General features: G+C 45.6%; 1 protein-coding gene and 1 non-coding gene across 3 annotated transcripts; one reads left to right on the top strand and one right to left on the bottom strand.

Moving 5' to 3' along the window:
- Positions 1 to 3,119: 3,119 nt before the first annotated feature.
- On the bottom strand, positions 3,120 to 3,225 carry LOC131832879 (U6 spliceosomal RNA). Its single transcript, XR_009354231.1, has one exon. It is a non-coding gene; the product is annotated as a U6 spliceosomal RNA (small nuclear RNA).
- Positions 3,226 to 6,059: 2,834 nt separating this feature from the next.
- Positions 6,060 to 20,460, top strand: KIAA1191 (KIAA1191 ortholog). Of its 2 annotated transcripts, XM_059174356.1 has the most exons (9): positions 6,060 to 6,203; positions 7,474 to 7,590; positions 7,848 to 7,934; positions 10,398 to 10,576; positions 14,061 to 14,187; positions 16,508 to 16,632; positions 18,493 to 18,599; positions 18,791 to 18,933; positions 19,040 to 20,460. In XM_059174356.1, exons 3-9 carry the CDS (start codon positions 7,907 to 7,909, stop codon positions 19,246 to 19,248), a joined length of 918 nt encoding a protein of 305 aa, XP_059030339.1. In that variant the 5' UTR covers positions 6,060 to 6,203; positions 7,474 to 7,590; positions 7,848 to 7,906; the 3' UTR covers positions 19,249 to 20,460. The 2 variants fall into 2 exon arrangements, with proteins under 2 accessions (XP_059030339.1, XP_059030340.1); XM_059174357.1 differs by lacking the exon at positions 7,848 to 7,934.
- Positions 20,461 to 20,502: the final 42 nt, after the last annotated feature.

The raw sequence follows: 20,502 nt of genomic DNA, 5'->3' as shown, positions 1-20,502 counted from the left end.
AAGGTAGTCCTGTATGGCATCTTTTCTCTCATTGGGTGTGTGCCCCTCAGACATCTCTTATCTGCCCCTGTGAGCTCCTTTCCTTGGGGCCAGGACTAAGTGCCTGGGGGAGGTGGCATAGCCCAAGTGTAGTGTATTGCTGGTGAGTTGGGAAGGAGACTCTCTGGGGTACAGTCCGCACCCCTAATTTGTACTGCGCTGAGCAGACGCCTGCATCTCTGGAGAAAGTCCTTGTTCCTCACGGCCCAGGTAAATCTCTTACTAACGCCCATTGCCATAACTTAGTGCTTAGGGTACAGGGAGAGGGAAGAGGATTGGTAGGAGAGGGAAGAGGAGTGGTGGGAGAGGCTGCTGAGGTGCCGGCCAGTTCACTGCACTGGAGTTTGTTCCTGACTTCCCCACCCAGCCACTGCCTTTTCAGCCCTTGGTAACGATGACAGGACTGGCCAAGGTCTGCCCAGTGCAAGGCAGGAAAGAAGTAAGGGTCTATCCGTCCGAGAACCAACAGGGCCTGATTCCCTTCTTGGAGCTCTGTCTTTGGCTCTGGGTTGCCATTGTCCACACCCAAGCCCAGCCTTTTGCTGATGGCCACGGGGCTGCTCTCTCTGATCTGCCAGCTTCCCTTTGATTCTCAGGTATCCCTGGATCTGGGGCTGGTTTGTGCTATCTGCCTTCTGGTCAGCTTATCCCCGTCTTATAAAAGAGAAAACCAACTTGAGAGAGGGGATGGTTTCTCCAAGACCATTTAATGAATAAATGAGGCAGCTATGATTTGAACCAGGTCTGTGTGTCTTGAAAACCATGCTCTTAATATGTTGTATCCCCCTATACAGACCCTGGAATCTAGGTCCACTCATTATATCAAACTCTTCTTCTGAAAAAGAAGGAAAACTCAAGGGATTGGCTTTGAAGTCTCTCACATGGGTCCTCGGTTGGATTTTAGGATGTTTCATTTTCACATAGATGAGCTCTTGAGTTGTTCATCATTTTAATTAATCAGCTCTTAATGGGGGTACCTGGGTGGCTCAGTGAGTTAAAGCCTCTGCCTTCAGCTCAGGTCATGATCCCAGAGTCCTGGGATCAAGCCCCGCATTGGGCTCTCTGCTCAGCGGTGAGCCTGCTTCCCTCCTTCTCTCTCTGCCTGCCTCTCTGCCTACTTGTGATCTCTGTCTGTCAAATAAGTAATAAATTTTTTAAAAATCGGCTCTTAATGTTTTTAAAATTATTAAATGTGTCAAACAAACATGTTCAGATACCCATGTATTGACCGAAACTTGAGAATTAACCTTTTGCTGTACTTTTTATTAAAAAAATTTCAAGCATAAATGAGATGCTATTCCTATCTTCAGAGATAATCGTGATCTCCAAGTTGATGTGTATCATTCCCATTATGTTTTTATGCTTTTATTTTATTAATACATATCAAAATGTTTTTTGGCTTAATAATATACGTAAATGGTAATGTGGCATATTCTGATTGAATGGGGGCCGGCACAGGCGGTGAAAGAATACACCCAAGGCAGAACCAAAGAGAGAAAAGTTGAATATACCACAAGGGAGCAGAAGGCAGGACAGCAAAGGAGAGACTGTCTGCCATGAGGCGGTCATGTGGGGCTATAGTTATAGGATGGGGTTAAGAAGTAAGGGACTGTATGGAATTTTCTCTTTTTTTGTAACCTCTGGAACTGCGCCTGGTTGTAATTGGTCAGTTAGGGCCTATGGTTATTTTGAGGTGGGTCGCTTGATGAGCCTGTTTCAGCTTGGTGGTCACTGTGGGCCCTTTTGCCTTGTTTATGTTTCCACTGCTCAAACCTGTTGCCTAAAGTGAGCTCTGCAGGGGTGCCTGGGTGGCTCAGTCAGTTGAGCGGCTGGCTCCTGATTTCAGCTCAGGTCATGATCTCAGGATCGTGGGATTGGCCCCACGTGGGTCTCCATACTCCGTGTTTAGTGTGGAGTCTGCTTGAGATTCTCTCCCTCTCCCTGTGCTCCCCACCCAGCACTCAAGCTTGCGTGCTCTCAATCTTGCAAAATAAATAAGTAAATAAATACATAAATAAAATCTTAAGAAAAAAAGTGGCCTCTGCTGGTAACATACTATTATCTTTGTTTAACACAACATAATGTTTTTGAGACTGACCGTGTTGATACCTGGAGATCTAGTTCATTCGTTTCTAACGTTATGTAGTATTCCCTTGCGTGACTATATCACAGTTTACTTTTTTATTTTTTTGTCATTGAAATGTTTGGGCTGACCATATTTTTGCTCTCAGGAGCAGTGATGCAGTGAAGGTTGTTATAGGCGTCTCCTTGAGCATATTTGTGAGAACTTTTCCCAAAGTATTTTCTGGGAAGGGAGGCCTGGGTGGCTCAGTTGGTTAAGCATCTGCCTTTGTCTCATGATCTCCGGGTCCTGGGATCGAGCCCTGTATTGGCCTCCCTGCTCAGCAGGGAGTCTGGTTCTCCCCTCCTTCTTCCCCTCCCTTACTTGTTCTCTCTGTCTCTCTAATAAATAAGTAAAATCTTTTCTAAAAGTCTTTAAATAAAATAAAGTGTATCCTGAGGAGTGGAATTGCTGTCATTCTGTTGTGCATCTTCAAAGTTAAGATTGCCAATTTGCTCTTCGGAACGGTTGTCCTAATTTGTAATCCATTTTAAGAAGCTACTGAGTCTCTATTTCCCCATATTCTTGCCAACATATAGTATCATCAAACTTAAAATCTTTTGTAAATCTGACAGAAATGAACTCAAATCTCTTTGTTTATTGAATTTTTCGCCTTTGGAGTGAGGCTGAGCAACTTTTTATATACATATTTTCAGATTTTATTTATCTGACGGAAAGAGAGACAGTGAGAAAGGGAACACAAGCAGGGGGAGTGGGAGAGGGAGAAGCAGGCTCCCACTGAGCAGGGAGCCTGATGCAGGGCTTGATCCCAGGACCCTGGGATCATGACCTGAGCTGAAGGCAGACATTTAACTGACTGAGCCACCCAGGTGCCCCCCAGATTTATTTGAATTTAATTACCCTTTAGAGACTTTATCCCTAAATACTGTTCTGTTCTGAGTTACCAGGCTTTGAGACTTCAACATGTGACTTTTGGGAGGACACAATTCAGCTCATAACAGGCAGGGGCAGTGTCTTCTTTCCCAGTGTATCCCTTGTGCAGGGCCATGCTCATCTCTTCTGTATCATTCCAATTTTAATATATGTGCTGCCAAAGCGAGCATATCCTCCCCGGTGGATCTCATGCTCTGAGCATCATGCCTGACGTTAAGTAAGACACAAGAACACTTTTTCTATTTAATTAACTGCTAACTGTGTGACATTGACCTGGTTCTTCTATCCTCTGTACCTTAGTTGTGCCACCTGTGATAATACCAGGCTGGGGAAGTTGTTCTCTAAGGACCTTCTTGACAGTTGACATAACTTCCTTTAATTAATCTCTTCAGTGAAATCTCTCCCCCTCACCACTAGAGGGAGATGTGACTTCTAATTTTTTTCTCTGTGGGTGGTGCCTTCAACCCTCCTGTCCCGGGGATATTAAAAGTGGAGAAACTGAGGCCAAGGACACCGGGCAGCCAAGCTATCAGCAGGGTGTTCAGCCCTGGGCTTGAATTTCACCTCTGCCGTTTCCTGGCTGAGGTATCTTTGCCAAGGTCCCCCTTGAGAGTGTTAGTTTTCTCTGCTGCTGAGTGGGCAATGGGAATGCCTCATCTGTGATGATATGCAGGGCAGGCTTCCAGATGGAGCTAGCTCCCCGTCTAGAAACCCCAGAAATGCAAATGCCCCACTTGCTTCTTTCTCAGTAAACAAGTTCCTGTCTGCTGATGGGTCATTGAGAGTGTTGGCAAGTCTGTCTAAGGCGTGGGCCTTTCTGAGGGCTTGGACTGGCCAGGGAGGGCAGATGTCCAGAGAAAGGCAGGCAGGCAGGTTCAGTCCTGCTACCTGCCTCCTCCCCCATGAAACAGGTATGTAAGATGCTTTGGCACGGGGCGCCTGGGTGGCTCAGTCGCTGAGCGTTTGCCTTTGGCTCTCTGGTTATGGTCCCAGGGTCCTGGGATCCAGCCTCGAATCAGGTTCCCTGCTCAGCAGGAGGCCACTCCCCCTGCTTGTGTTCCCTCTCTTTCAAATAAATAAAATCTTTAAAAAAAAAAAAAAAACAGATGCATTGGCAGATCCAGTGTGGATCTCTCTCTGTTAAATAAATAAATAAATAAATAAATAAAATCCTTAAAAAAAAAAAAAAATCCCAGGGGCGCCTGGGTGGCTCAGTGGGTTAAGCCACTGCCTTCGGCTCGGGTCATGATCCCGGGGTCCTGGGATCGAGTCCCGCATGGGGCTCTCTGCTCAGCAGGGGGCCCGCTTCCCTTCATCTCTCTCTGCCTGCCTCTCTGCCTGCTTGTGATCTCTCTCTGTCAAATAATTAAATAAAATCTTAAAAAAAAAAAATCCCAAGCTGATGCTTATCATTTATAGAAGAGTGCAAAGTCCTGTTTCTCCCCCTTGACTGAAATGTTACTTGTAGCCTATCCTCTTGATGGAGGAGTGCAAGGGGACAGCTTTACTTCTGCAGAATGTAAAAAAATATAGCATATTTTAAAAGTTCCAGATTAACAAAAGTAACATTTTTAATTTTTTAAAACATTTTATTTATTTATTTATTTTGGGGGGTTTTGGGTTTTGTTTTCTAAAAAAAGATTTTATTTACTTATTTATTTGAGAGAGAGTGAGCGAGGGGGGTGGGAGGAACAGAGGGAGAATGACAAGCGTACTCTGCGCTCAGCACAGATAGGAGGTTCCATCCACAACCCTGAGAACGCGACCTCAATCCAAATCCAGACTTGGCTGCTTAACTCACTGTGCCATGCCCAAAGTAACACTTTGTTTTCCCAAAGTAACACTTAACACACACACAAAAAATCACACTGCAAATAAATAAATAAATAAATAAATAAAAGTCACACTGCAGTGTAATTGTGCTTTTCATAAACTAATTCTAGAATCATAAAAGACTTGGATTCATGGTGCGCTCAAGCACTGTTGTTTGGTAATGGCACTCAAAGTTTAAAGTTGCAGGAGCAAAGCTTGTGGGGCCTTCCAGTAGGCCCAGCAAAGGTCCCAGGCAGAGTCCAAACGAGAGATCCACCTTCAGTCCTCAGAGGCCCCCTGAGATGAGCCCTGACGACAAGCTTTGGACGTGGGGTAGAAACGGGGATAGGGGAGCCTGGGTGGCTCAGTGGGTTAAGCCTCTGCCTTCAGCTCAGATCACGGTCTCAGGGTCCTGGGATCCAGTCCCGCATCGGGCTCTCTGCTAAGAGGGGAGCCTGCTTCCCCCTCTCTCTCTCTGCCTCCCTCTCTGCCTACTTGTGATCTCTCTGTCAAATAAATAAAATCTTTGAAAAAAACAAACAAGCAAAAAGAAAAGGGGATAGATTTCTTTTTTCATCTTCTTTTACTTCCTCAACCTTGTTGTTTTGTCATATTTGTAAACACATTAGGGGGGAAAAAGATTTCTTCCTTCGGGATGTGACATTTGATATGTCATCTCTCCAAGTGTCACTTTTCTTAGTGTAAAAGGGAAATGATATTAGGACCACGTCACCGAAAGGAGAGCAGGCGCTCCTCGGTTGTGCTGTTAGTATGAACCCTGCCTAACCCAGCTGTTTCTGGAAGGGGGTGCCTGCTCACTTCACCTCTTCTCGGTCACGTGAGGTCTCATCTCTCTGGGCCCCAAATTCACCTCCGCGAAACGGGTTTGAGGGTGTCACTTTGCAGTGCCATCTCCATCTTCCTCAGCCTGTCGCGGACCAAGGCAGAGGATGGTGGAAAAGGGTGGCTTTTCGTCAGGGAGTTGGCTGGTTCTACACTCGGAACTAGTCCCCCAACTCACCCTGCAAATGAAGTCGCGGAGCCTTCCCGACCTTGGACTACAGCTCCCAGCATGCCCTGAGGGCCTCTTGGGCCAAGTCTCGCGTGATGTGAAGAGACCTCGGAAAGCTTTACGGAAAAGCTGCCGGCTGGCCCGGCGGCCTGTGTTCCCTTGTTGGTACCTGGGGCCTTCGGTGTTGCCACCGGCATAACGCTGCTGCTCACACCATGGCTTGGGTCCATACTGCGCCGCAGCGTCTCGTGAGACGTGGGTCCTCAGAGCCTCTTTAGTGCCAGAGCTCGGGCCGCAGGCAGCCTCGCGGCGGCGGAAGAACAGGTAATCAGACGGACGGGGCCTGGACCTCCTTGGGGCTCTGTCCTTCGAGCATCCGAAGAGGCGCGTCTCTGGATCCTTCACCAAGGAGCCGACCCGGGGCCTCTCGGTCCCTCTCCTTTCTTTCTTCCCCAGACGCAGACCTCGGCCCGACTTCCCCTTGCCTCTCCTGTCCCGCCTTCTGGGGTCTCCCAGTGGGACTTCTCTCTGCGGGTCCCCCTGCATCCCCTGTATCCGGCTTCCTCAGATTGACCTAGGCCGGGACCTCTTCGCCCTCACCCCTATGCCTCCGCCTTGCCCTGCCCTCGGAGGACCTTCAGCTTGTGCCAGGGCCGGGCCTTAATCTTTTCCTTAGTCTCGCCGGGTGGGAGTGGGGTTGGGTCAGACCTGGCCTTTCAAATCCTGGTGGCTCTGTTCCGTATTCCGTGGAGTCGCGTGAGCTCTGCGGGGGAGTGGGAACAGGGAAAGGGAAAGGGAAGTGGAAAGGATGTATGTGGGTCGGAATGCTTCCTGGACCCGGAGGATGGCTGAACTTTGGTTTCTACGATGCTCTTTAATGAAGAACTAACTAGTTTGTCCCCTGAACTTAATCAGGTGGAGAGGACAGTGTTGCAAGCTGAAAAGCAAATAACTTGGCTTTTTCAGGGCTTTATTTTTTTTTTTTTTTTTTTTTTTTTTTTTTTAAAGATTTTATTTATTTATTTGACAGAGAGAAATCACAAGTAGATGGAGAGGCAGGCAGAGAGAGAGAGAGAGAGGGAAGCAGGCTCCCTGCTGAGCAGAGAGCCCGATGCGGGACTCGATCCCAGGACCCTGAGATCATGACCTGAGCCGAAGGCAGCGGCTTAACCCACTGAGCCACCCAGGCGCCCTCAGGGCTTTATTTTAATACCCCTAAAAATGGGGGTGAAGCCTTGCAGATCGGCTACTTATCTGTGACCTTGGATAAATCACATAATCACATCTCTTGATTTTTAGTTTCCTTCTTTTAAAATTTTAGGGGATACATAATACGTGCCTTGCAGAGTTGTGGCAGGGTTAAAACACAAGATAAGTGTTGTCTAAAACCCCTAGGAGTATTAGTGTTAGCAACAAAGGATGGATTTACCCATTATGGTAAATAGCATCTTACAGTTGGTTAAGTAAGTCCTAACTTACTTAAAAATGATGTGTATTATCACTCTTGCAAGGTTGTGGGGAATACATGAAGGTCAGGAAGGTGTTTGGCAGACTCTGAAGGGCTATACCAATGCTAGTTGTTTGTCACTCTTAGAACCTCTGAAATGGATGGACTCTTCCTGAACAGCTTTACTAATGTGCAGCAGCTGGACAATGTTCCTCGTTAATACCTGTTTGTCATCATAATCAATCATCACATCATTTCACTCTGGTAAGGTGACCTTTCTACCACTTATAGTGTCTTTGTCATATCACAGGTGTTAATATCAGCCACAGGTGAGACCTTTGATTTTCTCCTTAAAAAATTTTTCTTAATCTCCTTTGGCACGTTTGTCACCCATTGGCTCTTTTATGTGTGCTTCAGCGGTGTAAACAAGCCATAAAACTCTGTGTGCCTGTCAGAAGAACAGCACTGGAGCTATTCTTTGGTGTTCACTGTAAGAAAATGCCCTTTGTTATTTTTATTAGGTGGCAGGGACTCAGCTCTGAATTCTATATAGAAAAAGCATCTGGATCCCAGTCTTTCAATGGCTTCGAGACAACCAGAAGTGCCTGGTAAACTTCATTCTTTTTGATAAAGTCTTACTTTGCCCTTAATGTTTTAAGCTAAATAGAAACCACTTTTTTTCCTCAACCGTGTATTAGTGGTTACTTTCTGCCACCAGGCAAGTATTTAAATCTAATAGATTGGCATCATTTAAACATTATTTTATTAACCACCCAGGCAGTGTATGAACCCAAACCCTAAACTGAAAGAGAACAGTCATTTCATACTTAAAGGTATGCCAGATTTGTCACTTTCCTACAGATATCAAATAAGAATACAGAATAAGTTGTGTAGTTCTTGTAATACGTACGTATTCCCCTTTTTGGAGGGGATTGGGGGTAGGCAGAACAGAGGTCTGGGCAAAACATCTCCAGCCTGATCGAAAGGCAGATTAAACTTGGGGAATTAGGAAAATGCTCACGGTAACGTTTAATGAATCCTGGGTCTGTGTAGGGCAATACTTTCTGCGTTACTGAAGTCATTGATCCCTCCCAGGACTGTTTTAGTGGGAAGGGCCAGTGATTTTTAATGAAATCTGCATCACTCAAATTCTGATTCTCAGTAAAGATAGTGCCTCTCTCTCAAGGTTGCTCTGAAGATAAGCATTACATACGTGGAAATTGAGTTAAAATTTAATGATGAATATATATTTACTGCTCAATTTTTTTTGTCTCTGTCTGTAGGAGTATATTACCTACTGAATTTTAGCTGGCTTTATTATTTTTAGGAGGGCTGTCAGATGGCTGCTGGGAGGAGGCTTTAGGATATTTCAAAATTGCTTCCAAATTAAGTGGATTAATAGGGGCATTTCCCCCATGTCTCCTGATGTGTATCCATCTCTCGTCTCTGACATCATCCGTTTGTGTTTTAGTTTGTCTTTCACTGTTGCTGTGGTTACCATAAACTCCCTGTAACCCCCTGGGCCATAGAGTTATGCTCAGAAGGTTAAAGCGTTGTAGTGTGGGGAGTGCGGAGTATTGCCTGTAGAATGTGAGCACTGGCTTAGATCTGTTATGCCGGGTGTCACTTAAAACCTATGCTTAGTTTCCTGAGCTGGAAAATGGGAAGAATAACTACTTACTGAGGATCAGGTAAGACGAGGGCTGTGGCTGGCCAGCAAGGAGAGGTATTTGGTAATCATTCTTTGCTGATGCCTTTGTTTTAATTGAGAGAATACAAATGTCATATAAAATTCCCATTTAAAGTGAACAATTTTGTGATGTTTAGTATATTCCCATGGTTGTATAGTATAGTATATACTATACTACTATACTATACTATAGTATAATATAGTATATTCCTATGGTTGTACAACCATCACTACCATCTAATTCCAGAACATTGTATCACTCCAAAAAGAAAAGCCTGTGCCCATTAGCAATGACTCCTTATCTGTCCCGTGCCAGTCCTTGGCAACCACCAGTTCTTTATTTCTATGGATTTGTTAGTAATTATTATTAATAGTAATAAAAATAATAGCTGCTTGTTCCCCTTGCTGTTTAAATGAAGTGTCTTTGTGGGTTTGGGACTTACTGCCATTGAAGTTGATGCCTTAGAGAGTTATGGTATAATTTTAAGCAGGAAAACATGCTGAAGGCAGGATCTGGACTGATGTTCTGCTATAAAAGGATTAGCGGGCAAGCAAAATGAACTTTGCTCCCTGGCCTGGCAGAACTGAGAGTGCCCTTGAAGTGGGGTGCCTGCGTCACTGCGGGACATTCCGCCAGTCCTTTCCAGTGAACTGGAATGGCAGGAGCGCCTGCCAGCGTTCAGTGAGAGTGGTTGCCAACAATTTCAGTGACGGAAATTGGCTCTGTGTTTAAATCAAACAGAATACTTGAAACTAGAGGTGACACTGGACAGCAAATTGTTTTAAATATTTCTTGTAATAGCACTTTTGTTTTTGGGTTTTTGTTTTGTGTTTTGTTTTGTTTTGGTAGAGTTAGATAGGGAAGGCAGAAGATTTGCAGTTGAGCCCCCGCTGGCTACTTTCTGTATGAGCTTTGGCAAATCACTTTATACCGCTGGAGCTAAGTTTCCTTATCTATAAAATGGGATCAACAACTTCATATCTTTAGTCCTGCGTGAATTGAGAACCTTGGCATTGTGTGGGGTGGCTTCTGTGGCATAAAGAACATAAGCTTTGAAGTCAGATAGGTTTAGATTTTGATTCCAAACTGTACTTTGAAGTTGTATGAGTTTGCTCAAGTAAATTTAAATTGAACTTTGTTATTCTACTCCATAAAAATGGATTAGGGCTTTTGAATGGGGTAAAGTGGAGAATTCAAGGTGTCCTTCATAAAGAAAGGACTTAGTACTGTTACTTTTCCTTGAGTGGATTAGCTATTCCAGAATGAGCTATGGCTCTGTCCAAGAATAAGTGTTTCAGAGCTTTCCTGCCTAGAGATGAATTTAAAGATATTAGCGTGTTCAACTGCTGAACCTGTCCTGACAGGTATCTCTGTTCTTAGCTCTTGGGCCTAGTGGGCCTCTAGGCAAGATGTCCCTGCCCATCGGGATGTACCGCCGGGCATTCAGCTATGATGATGCCCTTGAGGACCCTACACCCATGACTCCTCCTCCATCGGACATGGGCAGCATCCCCTGGAAGCCAGTGATTCCAGAGCGCAAGTATCAGCACCTCGCCAAGGTACCTGACGCCACTGACTGCTTCTGGCAAGCCTGACCTCTTTGTTTTCCTTCCTCTGCTCCAGAAGCCTTCAGTGGCTCTGGCCCTCACAGAATTGGGCGGTCACCAATTCTTGTATGTGTTCAGTGCCTCAGCTGGAGTTGGTGGGCTTTTTTTTTTCTTGTGAATTCATTTTTATTTTTTTTTTTTTATTTTATTTTTTTTTTTTTTAAGATTTTATTTATTTATTTGACAGACAGAGATCACAAGTAGGCAGAGAGGCAGGCAGAGAGAGAGAGAAGGAAGCAGGTTCCCTGCTGAGCAGAGAGCCCGATGTGGGACTCGATCCCAGGACCCTGAGATCATGACCTGAGCCGAAGGCAGCGGCTTAACCCACTGAGCCACCCAGGCGCCCTTCTTGTGAATTCAAATGAGAATGGTCATGTCTGCTACCTGAGACTCTTCTGTGTCATCCCTCTGCCGGGTGATCCAACCACGCAAATTATTTAAGATTTCTTGCACTTACTGAGTATCTTACGCCTCTAAGTCTGGTGTCACACTGCTCGTTGCCTGGCATGTTTATAGTCCCAATCCTGTTCTTTTACCCCTCTTCTCACTCCAGCTGCCTGATAAGTGGTATCCTTTAAGTCTCAGCTCAGACGTCTTTTCTGTGAGGGTTTTCCTCCATCCTCCCGATAAGACTACTTTGAGCTCTTCCCTATACCGCAGACCCTTGTTGTAATCCCTACATTACTTTATCACCTCCCATTAGCTTTTTGAGGTCAGGGCCATGGCCCATTTTGTACTCCCATCGGCAGTACCTAACAGAGGACCTGGCATAAAGTGGGTTTCTAAAAAAATCTTCATTGGGTGACGGGGGGAAAATTGGCTCTTTTCTGAACACATGCTGTGCTATTCCTCATGCTGTTCCTCCTGCCTCAGATAGATGCCTCTTTCCACTGCCATCTTCCGTAAAAGCTTCTTCTTTCGGGTAACTGGGTGGCTCAGTTGGTTAAGAGTCTGCCTTTGAGTCAGGTCATGATCCCAGGGTCCTGGGATCGGGCCCCACATGGAGCTCCCTGCTCAGTGGGGTATCTGCTTCTCCCTCTGCATTCTGCTTTCCTGCTTATGGTCGCTCTCTGTCTCTCTCTCTCTCTCTCTCAAATAAATAACTAAATAAATAAAATCTTAAAAAAAAGGCTGCATTTTTCCTAAGGCCCACCACACACACACCCACACCCACACATACACACCCACACATACACCCTAACTGCGCCTTGATCTGCTCTCCAGCGCTTTTGTGCAGTTTGGCCTCATAGGTTCTCACATGCTTGTGGCAGACTTGCTTCCTGACTGCAGGGGCTGTGTGTCTCCCTCACCTCTGACTCTCCAGCCACCAGGCATGCCTGAATAAACTAGGCCCGCCAAGTTCCGTGAGGCCATTTAACCTGCAGCTAGTTTCACTGAACTTTGAGCCCCGTGACAGCTTAGGGCATGGCAGGAAGTACACAGTAACCAGCTGCTCAAGCAGACTTGGGTGTGAATCCCCTAAGGGACTGTGTACTAGCAATGACCTTGGGGACACAGCTTTGCCCCTGAGTCACAGTGTTTCTCATCTGAGAGCTGAGAATACTTTATGGCATGGACGTGTTGTGGGGATTACATAGAAGAAGATTAGAAGGCTTGATATACTGGGTAGTGTGACTCCTGGCTCCTTACTAAACTTTCACTTGGTAGAGCTGTATTTAATCCTTCCTTTCCAATGAGGCCCCCTTCCCTTGCCCAGGAAGCTCTCAAAATAGGGAGCTTCTTTCTACGAAAGTGTCCCCTACAGCTCTGGGGGAAGTTTTCTAGATCAGTTATCTACGGAAATCTGACCCAGTCATTTGTTGAAGAGAAACCATTCAGTGTTGAAAGTCCAGGTAGTACTGGGGAGAAGGGGCCTGGCAGCCTGGCTGCGAGGCCAGAGCAGCAGACTCAAGGGACAAGGGCAGAAAACAAGCATGGCTTCTTCCTTTTTTTTCCCTAAAGATTTTATTTATTTTAGAGAGAGAGGCATGAGTGGGGGGAGGGGCAGAGGGAGAGTGTGTTTCAGGCAGACTCAATGCTGATGGAGCTGGACTTGGGGCTTGATCTCGTGATCCTGAGACCATGACCTGAGCCAAAACCAAGAGTCAGATGCTTAAGCGACTCAGTCACCCAGGCGCCCCAAGCTTGGCTTCTTAGAGTGCTTTGGCGGAGCACACGCATTTCATGGTAAAGGCTGCTGCTTATTCCACTGGGCAAGGGATGGGCTTCCAGTTTTCTCTCGTGCCCTAGCTGGAACCGTTGACAGTTTGGAACAGCTGCTCTCTCAGAGGAAAGCTTGGCTTGACTCATTACATGCATTCTTTTAGTCCTGATGCTCCATTCCCAAACACAACCACGCTGCAAGTAAGGAAGCAGAGATCCCTTTTATTTAAGTAGGGTTACAGCTAAAAGATGTAAATCCTATTTTGTAACAGGGTTGCAGCATTTCAGGACTTTATTCTGCTGTCTTCCTTTTGGACCATCTTTTTCCTCAATTCCTTTGGAGAAGCAGAGAACGGAATAAACACAGTTTTTTCCCCCTGCTACTCCTGAGCCTAGTGTCCAGTGTTTAGATGACAGAAGGTGCTATGTCTCAGTTCTTTCATGTGAAAGACTGGGAGCTACTTAGATGATGATGATGATGATGATCATGATCATTATTTTGGTTTGTGTTAAAAGACTATTGAACCTTTTGGTCTTGGGCACCAGTAGCATTAGCATCACCTGGGAATTTGTTAGAAACATGAATTCTTGAGCTGCATCCTCCCCTCGCACCGAATCAGCTCTGGGCTGTGGCCAGCAGTCTGTTTAACAAGTCCTCCTGTGGGATTTTGATGCTCAGCAAAGTTCGAGAACCACTTAGTAAATGTAGTGATGAAGCAAAAGCCAGCACAGTGCCTGGTACATGGTCAGGGCTTAGTAATAAGAGTTTCTTTTGCATTCTTAGGGACACAGTAGTATAGGATATTGGACAGACAGGGGCTGGGAAGGTAGTAGACCTCAAGAGTTTCAAATTCTGGCTTTCCCATGTTTATAGATTCACACTGTGCTTATAATGTCTTTGTGTGTTGTCACTAAAGATAATACCTATGTAATTAGTTGGAGACAGCCAACCCCCCTTCAGCTATTTCTTTATGTATCAGATGAAAGGTAGTTCAGTACTTTTTTTTTTTTTTTTAAGATTTTATTTACTTATTTGACAGAGAGAGAGATCACAAGCAGGTAGAGAGGCAGGGGAAGCAGGCTCCCCGCTGAGCAGAGAGCCCCATGTGGGACTCCATCCCAGGACCCTGGGATCATGACCCGAGCTGAAGGCAGGGGCTTAACCCACTGAACCACCCAGGCACCCTAGTTCAGTACTTCTTCCCCAAAGGAGTAAATCTGGTTGTGTGACTCCCCTGCCCAGCTTAAGTGCCTCCTTACCTCTCTTGAACAGGTGGAGGAAGGGGAGGCCAGTGTCTCCTCCCCTGCCGTGACCCTGTCATCGGCCACTGACGGTGCGGACAAGGCCCCTGTGGTGAAGGCTAAAGCGACTCATGTCATCATGAACTCTCTGATCACAAGTAAGCACTTTGCATCCTCAGAATAGAGGGCCATGGGGGTGGGAGGAGTTGGGGCTTCCTGCAAGCTGGCTCTGGGAGATGGCGCAGCGTCTGCACCTTTGCATGACTTGGCCTGACAGCCTGGCGCTTGTCAGCGTGGTCGCTGACATACCGGTGCTGGAGATGCATTTAGGTGGAAGATTGGCCCTATATGAATCATCTCGGTTAATTTAGGTTCCCTCTCGTTGCTCTGTCGGTGATGGTCTTACTTTCCCGTATGTGTCAGTGTGGCATTGGGCAAATGACTTAACTCTTGAGGCTGTTTCCCTCTCCATGAAGTAAGGAATCTGGTGCTTGGTGGCTGTGAGCCACTGCCATGACTCCCAGTCCGTCCTGGAGAAGGAGACACACCATAGCATCTCCCACCTGCCCTGCCTGCACTACTACTACTTCTTTTTCTTCTTCTTTTTTTTTTTTTTGTTTAATTGAAAGGCTCCAAGTTGTTTCTCTTTCTGGACCTGAGGCAAGTTTGGTGCCTCAAGCGTCTTTCGCCTTAAGAATGTGTGGTTTGCGGTTCTAATGAGACCAGGAATAAGAGAGCTTGCTTTTCTTTTTCTTCCCTTTTTTTTTTTTTCTTCCTCTCTTTTAAAACCTTGTAACAAATTAAGGGAACTTGTCAGTTCTGGAGGGCGCTTCTGGAAGCTGTGGGAAGTTACCATCTATCAGATGCGCAGCCCTGCCTGTCTGCAGTAGCTCGCGTGGCACATAGAGGTGCTTTGGTTGGCTCAGTTTCCAGGTCAGAAGCTCTTGTTCATCCGCTCCAGGAGGGCATCTGCTTGTCTCGGGCAGTCCTGGAGAATTCACTGAAGAACTAAGAGTCCAGACTCTTACTCAGACTCTTGTTTTTTCCAACGTAAAGGACCACTGGACTCGGCAGATAACTCCCTGTGTGTTGCCAGCTTGAGGACATACTGTGGCAGGGCTCGAGAGCTCAGCCTACGCTCTCTTAGTACAGGGTCACTTGGTCATTGAAAACACTGTCCCTCACTGTACGGAATGTGCTGGCAGCCCAGTGTGCTGTGTCACTCAGACACTTGCCTGGTCTCGTTGCTTCCACTTTTAAATGTATTTTTATATGGTCACAGGTAGAGTAGACATACCATCCTATTTTTCTTTCTTTTTTTTTTTTTAAAGATTTTATTTATTTATTTGTCAGAGAGAGAGCGAGAGCAAGCACAGGCAGACAGGGTGGAAGGCAGAATCAGAGGGAGAAGCAGGCTCCCTGCAGAGCAAGGAGCCCGATGTGGGACTCGATCCCAGGACGCTGGGATCATGACCTGAGCCGAAGGCAGCTGCTTAACCAACTGAGCCACCCAGGCGTCCCCCATCCTATTTTTCTTAACTAGTATTTCCATGAACTTTGTTGCTCTGGTCTTAAATTAAAAACAAAAAAATAACTTGAATTTAAAATCCTGGTACTCATTAAATCCTTTCCTGCTTTTTGCATCTTCAGGTGGCTACCTGGTAAGACTGGAAAACATCTTGATGCATTTTTTTCCCTTTGCTTCGATTTCTAATGATCATAAAAGAGTTCCTTAGGAGGGGAATGACTAAGTCATAAAGGACATCGAGCATCTAGGCTTTGGGTCCACAGCCGCCACATTCCTGTGTGAAGGGGTGGATTACGTAGTGTGGGTGCCGTGGAAGCAAAAATGCAGCTGTCTGCCATTCCACAGGCTCACTGACTTACTGGTGAGCTGTCAGGCCAGACTGAGCTAACACTGAGTTCGGCCTGTCTGTTACGCCAGGTGCTAGGATGGCAGAACTCATACATGAGAAACATTGGCCAGTCCAAGGCATGTTCTCTGTGGTTTGGATCTCCTTGGCATGTTGGTGCCACGCAGCCAAAATGTGGCACGTTTCTCTTTGGTGGAAGTCTATGTGTGGGTGGTGAGTTGAAGCTGAGGAAGCTTTGCACTTGGAGAACTTGGACTTTCCGGAATGTCAGCTGCCTTCTCCATGCTGAGTTTCTCAGTACGAAGAAAATGTCAGTGCACAAGTAAAGGAGGGTGAGGAGTGTTTCCCTGGAGGTTACCTGACACTCCCTTCAGGAGTAATCTGTTCTTAGCATGGTGTAAGGGAGGGCTTCCTTCTCATTAGAGAACTTTTGTACAAGGTTCAGCATTACTGCTGTGATGCTTGTCTGGGGAACCCCTCTTCCTCAGGTGGTCAGTGTGGTTGGTCTCTTGCTTCTGGGGAGAAGAGTGGCTGTCTGTGTTGAACTCGCCCAGTTTGTGGTGGGAGGGGGGATGGGTATGACCATCATCTCCTCTGTTCCCAGAACAGACCCAGGAGAGCATTCAGCGTTTTGAGCAGCAGGCAGGGCTGAGCGATGCTGGCTACACACCCCACAAGGGCCTTACCACCGAGGAGACCAAGTACCTTCGAGTGGCAGAAGCGCTCCACGTAAGCTTGTTTCTTAGGAACTTTAAAAAAGCCCTCCCTGTTCATAGCTTGAGGTGCGGCTGTGGCTTAGATGTTACTGGCTTGCTTAGCTGGGGGATGTGGAGAGCAGTGGAAAGCATTAGGTGAGCAGTTCAGCTCTGGTTTAGTCCCATGTGGGGGTGCTTTCTGTTTGAAAGCTCCAGGGCTCTTAGTCTGTGGTTTCTGCTTACCTGTCTATAAAGTGGGGGGATCTGCTTTGTTTCCTTATGGTTAGGAGGAGCAGCTGAGACTTGGAGCTTATAGGTATGCTGTGTGTGAGCACATTAGGGCCCACAAAGCGGGTACTTGGTGTACCAGAGTGACCAACTTTGAGGGAGAAAGGAGAACCAGGTAATGTTAACAGAGGTCACACTTTAGCGGGAAAGGAAGATCATGCTCTGTGTTTCCTTTTTACAAAATTAAAATCAGATGTAGAATGGAAATGTTTCTGCCTTTTCATTTCTAAAATTGTAAACGAGTGAAGAATGATTTTTGGTAAGGTCAATAACAACCAAACAGTCGACGGATGACGTAGTTTCAAGGCATTTTCTGTCGCAGAATGCCAGTTGGTACTTCATAGTGATCTGTGAGGTACTTGCATACACTTAATCTTTGTATTGATCCTGGAGGTAGATACTATTGTTTATATCTTATAAATGCAGAGACCAATCCAATGTCATATATTTAACCAGTCATAGTACTAGAACTCAGGTCTCCTGTTTCCCTATTTCCTGGTGTTTTTCCCCCCATATTCCAAAGTTGTCTGAGAGTCTGGATCCTGAAGGGGCTCCCAATACACAACATATAGAAGGCTCTGCAATAATACGGATCTGGTGGCCCATGGCCAAGGATAGAAGACATTGTGGACTGTTTGCATTTCACAGTGAACATCTCAGATGATTCTTTGCATTCTAAGTTTAGAAACCACTGCCGCAGGGGATCAAGGTTGGGTTGGTGACCAGCTCAATCTCTCAGACGACAGAAACTTCTGGAGAGGGGTACTCTCAGTCTTTGAGAACTTCCCAGGCGAGGTGTGAGTCAGAATTCCTTAGTTGGGCAGTTCTGACTTTGGCTCATTTTCTGCATCTTGGCCACACGAGTAGAACATGAGGATGGCTGAAATGCCATCTCATGTAAATTGATATGGTGCATGTTTGAGAACATTTAGACATGTTCATTTGTTTGAAATATAGCTTGGACTTACTAGACATGGAGCACAGAGACAGTGGGGGCAGGGGCTTGATCTAGAAGAACTGAGAGGTTGACTTGTCTCTCTCTTTCTAGACAGCTAGTCTGTATGTCAGAGGCATGTTTACAATGCCCAGGGAACCCAGAGTCACTGGCTGTGGGAGGGAAGAGAGAGAGAAGGGGACAGGCGCCACAGAGAAAGCATTTAGCTGGAGAGGAATAGCATGCCTGAGTCTTCTTGGCTTTAAGACACTGGGAAGGTCAGTGCTTGTACCTGGTAGAAGAAGCAGCCTAAGAGTTCAAGGCCCTACTTAAAAGGCCTGCAATGTCTCCAGCTTGAGTTCTTGTTCTTCCATTTACTGGGCAAGTATGGAAAAATTACTTCTCCAAAAGTAAAAGCTCTAGTGTGATATTTAGCACAGAGCTGTTTGAGATATGTTGTAGAATGAATAGATTTTCTTAAAGATGGAATTTTGTCTAGTATGGCAAAATCAAGGAATATCTGTTCTATAATCCAAAATTATTCTACGTACTAACATGGTTCCTTTTGCCTGAAGTTGAAGTGAAGTGTGAACCATGTTATTTACACCCAAAGGAGCTATTTTATATTTGCTTTCATTTTAAAAGAATTTCTCTTCTTACCCATCTGGACAGAAACTAAAGCTACAGAGTGGAGAGATAACGAGAGAAGAGAAGCAGTCCGCCTCAGCTCAGTCCACCCCAAGCAGCAGCCCCCACCCTTCCCCTAAACAGAAGTCCAGGTGAGCCCTTCTCATGAGCCTCCCGAGCTGCAGTGTGCTTCTAGAAAAGCTAATGCTGCATACGAAAGTGGACTTTAAGCCTAGTGGTTTCGGGGGAATAGGGGGAGTGGAGTTCTCCGTCTCTCAGCATGAGATGCTTCTAGAGGCATAGGAAGAGGATATAATGGTATGCCTTATTCTTTGTCTTCCAGAGGCTGGTTCAATTCTGGTCCTTCCACAGCCTTACCTGGCCCAAATCCTGGCACCATGGATTCTGCAGGTGGGGACAAGGACAAAAACATGGCAGATAAATGGAGCCTCTTTGGACCGAGATCCCTCCAGAAGTCTGATTCAGGTAATGCAGCTCCTTCCAAAAACACCCATGTGGATGGCATTTTACCATGTCCATTGGGGGTTGCCTACTAATTTGAAATAATTTGCTTTTTGGTTTACTTCTATAGGAGGTTTTGCCACCCAGGCTTACAGAGGAGCCCAGAAGCCTTCTCCAATGGAACTGATCCGTGTCCAGGCCACCCGAATGGCCGAAGATCCAGCAACCTTCAAGCCACCAAAGATGGACATCCCAGTGATGGAAGGGAAGAAACCACAGGCACGGACCCATAACCTCAAACCCCGTGACTTAAATGTGCTCACACCCACTGGCTTCTAGAGCTCTTTGTATTCCAGAAACTCTGGATAGAGGGTATCTTGTACCCAACTCCCCTTTTACCTTGGCTTTGACATAGGAAAGGGTTTTTTTTTTTTTTTCTTTTAAAACCTCTTAAACCAATGCTAGAGCTGGAGGTATACTTGGTTTTTGAGAAATGTTAGTGCAAAGCTTATCCTTGTGTGGAAGAAACCATGTTATATGGTTTAAGTGATGTATGGGGGATCTCATGACCATTTTTGTTATCATTTACCTTAGACAAGAACTTTGATCATTGCTTACTAGGTAAATAACGTTTGTGTTGTTCCGGAACTTAGGTTTCTCGACTTCTTTACCACTGTAAACATGTGCGTGGCCTAGTCATGGAGTAAAGCTGTGCCCGAACTAGCTGAGACTTTGACCCTCATGACTGTGCACTTCCGTGTGCTCCAGTCTTGTCAGCTGGGGGACCTGAGATCTGTTTGGTGGCCAGACTTGGCAGGGACCCCCCACTTCCTGGGCCGGAACTGGAGCATTCTTGTGTTTGGTAGCCTTCCGGGTCACCTCACCTGTAGCCACTTCTTACAAGAGCACTTCTGGCCAGTGCTATTGGGAGGGATGCTTCGTTTTTCTGTTTCACAGAATAAACACTAGTTTTGCATATTCTGTTTTGCACTTTTAAAATGAAAATAATTTATCTCCAATTTGATTGAAGACTTCCTAAGGGAGAAAATTCAGTCTACTGGTTTGGTATAGATAAATAGATGTTAAACTTTTTTCAAGTATGCACAAGGCGGCACCTACATTTAGATGGTAGTCTTGAGGTTCACGTGAAACTAGCGTCATCCTATTTTGATTTTCTTGTTCAGGTCAGGCATAAAACTTTTTTTTTTCCCCTGGGAAGTGCAAGAATTTAAAATTTTTCTGTATGAAATCATTGCCCCCAATAAAGAGCTGCATACTTTTATAAATATGTAAGTTACTGAGGGAAGGAACTAAGAACGCCACTTTATTTCTCTTCACCATGTATGTGTTCAGTCATTGTCTTAAATGCGGTCTCAAATTCCCACTGTTGTGTTTTTTTTGGATACTATCATGTCTACATAAGGAGCTGAGCTGACCTTTCCATAGAGAAGCCCTGGAGTCTAAAATGATCAAAATAATTAATTTATTTGTGTCTTCTGTTATGCTTGTATCTCTTATTTGTTTTGACAATAAACAAACTTCTTAAACTGCTTTCTCAAATGTGGATAGTTTTTTTTTTTTTTTTTTTTTAGT

The sequence above is a fragment of the Mustela lutreola genome, chromosome 5 (assembly GCF_030435805.1).
Source record: "Mustela lutreola isolate mMusLut2 chromosome 5, mMusLut2.pri, whole genome shotgun sequence".
In the NCBI taxonomy this organism is placed as follows: domain Eukaryota; kingdom Metazoa; phylum Chordata; class Mammalia; order Carnivora; family Mustelidae; genus Mustela; species Mustela lutreola.
Note: the sequence above shows the minus strand (reverse complement) of the source record. Positions and strands in the feature narration are given on the sequence as shown.

Excerpts from the sequence above, each read along its gene's own strand:
- KIAA1191 (XM_059174356.1), top strand. The coding sequence starts at position 7,907 with ATGGCTTCGAGACAACCAGAAGTGCCTG. Across the intron at positions 10,577-14,060 it reads AGTATCAGCACCTCGCCAAG|GTGGAGGAAGGGGAGGCCAG; the intron begins GTACCTGACGCC and ends TCTCTTGAACAG. Across the intron at positions 16,633-18,492 it reads GAGTGGCAGAAGCGCTCCAC|AAACTAAAGCTACAGAGTGG; the intron begins GTAAGCTTGTTT and ends CCATCTGGACAG.